The following is a 2867-nucleotide window of genomic DNA, read 5'->3' as shown; positions in this document are numbered from 1 at the left end:
AGAGCATAAAGAATATGGTAAATGATATTTTAACAGCAATGTAATGGGACAGATGGTAGGTATAAGTGTGGTGAAGATAGCATAATATATAAACTTTTTAGACTATTAAGTTGTACAATTGTAACTAATGGAACATTGCCAACTATACTAAAATTAAAAAAAAATAAATTAAATTAAAATGGATGAAGAAAAAAATACAAAAATAAAAGAAAACATACAGTGTCATTGACTATATTCCTTATACTGTGCCATCTTTCCTGTGACATTTGTTCCATAATTGGAATTCTTCTTCACCCATTTTGTCATGCTCTATCAATTTCTTCTCTGGCAACCATCATTTATGTCTCTGTATTTATAGGTCTGATTTTGCTTTTTGTTTGTTCATTCATTTGTGTTATTAAATTCCACATATGGGAGTGAAGTCACGTATATGTCTTTCTCAGTCGGACTTACTTCACTTAGCATGATACCATCTATGCACATCCATGTTGTCACAAAGGGCATGATCTTATGGATTCTGTGGCTGGATAATATTCCATTGTGCATACACACACACACACACACACACACACACTACTCAATCTGTATCCATTAATCTTTCAATGGACAATTAAGTTGTTTCCATATCTTGGCTCTTGTAAATAATGCTGTAATAAGCATAGGAGTGGATATAAAAAATATACAACGGAATACTACTCAGCCATAAAAAAGAATGACATCATGCCATTTGAAATGACATGGATGGAAGTCCATGCTAAGCAAAACAAGTCAGTCAGAGAAATAAAAATACAATGTTATTTCAATAATATGTGAAATTTAATAAATAAAACAATTGATAAAAGGGAAAAAAGAGAGAAACCAAGAAACATACTCTTAAATATTGAGAACAAACTTATGGTTACAATAGGTGATGGGGATTAAGGAATACTCTTGATATAATAATCTTCATGTGTTTATGTAGGTGGAATCACTACATTTTACACCAAAACTAATATTACAATGTATATTAACTGGACATTTTGGAATGAGCACTGGGTGCTATATATAAGTGATAAATTACTAAATTCCATTCCTAAAATTATTATTACACTATATGTTAAATAACATGGATTTAAATTTAAAAAAACTTAAAAAAAAGAAATAGAATATTTTAACAGAATGATTACTAATAAAGACATTGACTCAGTAATCAGAACATTCCAATAAAAGTCCAGATCAAAAGGATTTCTTGTTGTACAATTCTGATGAGTACCGGATGGTCTATGAAAGAGTTGAATCAGTATATTGCATATCTAAAACTAATATTACACTGTATGTTAACTAACTGGAATTTAAATTAAAACTTGAAAAAATAAAGTTCGTATGGAAATTTGAGAAAAACTAAAATAAACATAGAGATGCATATATCTTTTTGAATTATCATTTTTGTTTTCTTTGGGGAAATGTACACCCAATAGTGGAATTATAAAATACCAATATTTTTGATTAGCAGATCTGAATTCTTAGATATCAGTAAATTTGTTCAATTACAGGTAATTTATAATCCTAAAACTTCCAAGTCCTTGAAACTTCCCCTTATTAGCACACTGGTTTTCCATGTGTAAACATACACACACAAACTTACTGAAACATTTATTTCAGGTAATGATATCACATGAATCATCCATTAACTCCATATTTCTCCTTGGTGATCCAGGTGAAATCCAATGGAAAACACTTGGGTGGCCAACCATACTGTACGATCAGATTTTGACCTAGTGGGACTCTTCAGTCAATCCAAGCACCCAGCTCTGCTTTGTGTGGTCATTTTTGTGGTTTTCCTGATGGCCTTGTCTGGAAACACCATGCTGATCCTTTTGATACACTATGATGTTCACCTTCATAACCCCATGTACTTTTTTATCACTCAGTTGTCTCTCATGGATGTGATGTACATTTCTGTCACTGTGCCCAAGATGCTCATGGACCAGGTTATGGGTGTGAATAAGATCTCAGCCCCTGAATGTGGGATGCAGATGTTTCTCTATTTGACACTGGTAGGTTCAGAATTTTTCCTTCTAGCTGCCATGGCCTATGACCGCTATGTGGCCATCTGCCATCCACTCCGTTATCCTATCCTCATGAACCATAGGGTATGTCTCATCTTGGTGTCTTCCTGCTGGTTGCTGGGATCTGTGGATGGATTTATGCTCACTCCTGTCACCATGACCTTCCCCTTCTGCAGATCCCGGGAGATCCATCATTTCTTCTGTGAAGTCCCTGCTGTAATGAAGCTTTCCTGCTCAGACACTTCCATCTATGACACACTTATGTACTTATGTTGCGTTCTCATGCTCCTCATTCCTGTGACAGTCATTTCAAGCTCCTATTCTTTCATCCTCTTCACCATCCACAGGATGAAGTCAGCAGAGGGGCGGAAAAAGGCCTTTGCTACTTGTTCTTCCCACATGACTGTTGTCATCCTCTTCTATGGTGCTGCCATGTATACCTACATGCTCCCCAATTCCTACCACACCCCTGAGAATGACATGATTGTATCTGTCTTTTACACCATACTCACTCCTGTTCTAAACCCTTTAATTTATAGTCTTAGGAATAAGGATGTTACAAAGGCACTAAAAAAAATGTTGAATGTGGAATTTGTCTTTCAGGAAACTATAAAGTAGGAAATATTTGTACTAATGTTTTTTCCTGCACTCTACAAATTAAAACTGTAGGATCCTATGCCAATGTTATTCCTCAGATTATTATAGCATGATTTGTTGTCATCTATTTATCCCTTTCACAGGAATTGTTTCCATGTACCAGAAAGCTCTTCATTTTTACATTTCTGCATTCAAAATATTTGCACAATGGTATTGTATACA

General features: G+C 34.6%; 1 protein-coding gene across 1 annotated transcript; it reads left to right on the top strand.

Moving 5' to 3' along the window:
- The first annotated feature begins 1706 nt into the window (after positions 1-1706).
- On the top strand, positions 1707-2666 carry LOC115500313 (olfactory receptor 2T29). The gene has a single exon (XM_030294647.1). The coding sequence runs from the start codon at positions 1707-1709 to the stop codon at positions 2664-2666; it is 960 nt and encodes a 319-aa protein (XP_030150507.1).
- Positions 2667-2867: the final 201 nt, after the last annotated feature.

The sequence above is a fragment of the Lynx canadensis genome, chromosome A1, assembly GCF_007474595.2.
Source record: "Lynx canadensis isolate LIC74 chromosome A1, mLynCan4.pri.v2, whole genome shotgun sequence".
In the NCBI taxonomy this organism is placed as follows: Eukaryota; Metazoa; Chordata; class Mammalia; order Carnivora; family Felidae; genus Lynx; species Lynx canadensis.
The sequence above is the reverse complement of the archived record's forward strand: the minus strand, read 5'-3'. Positions and strand labels throughout refer to the sequence as shown.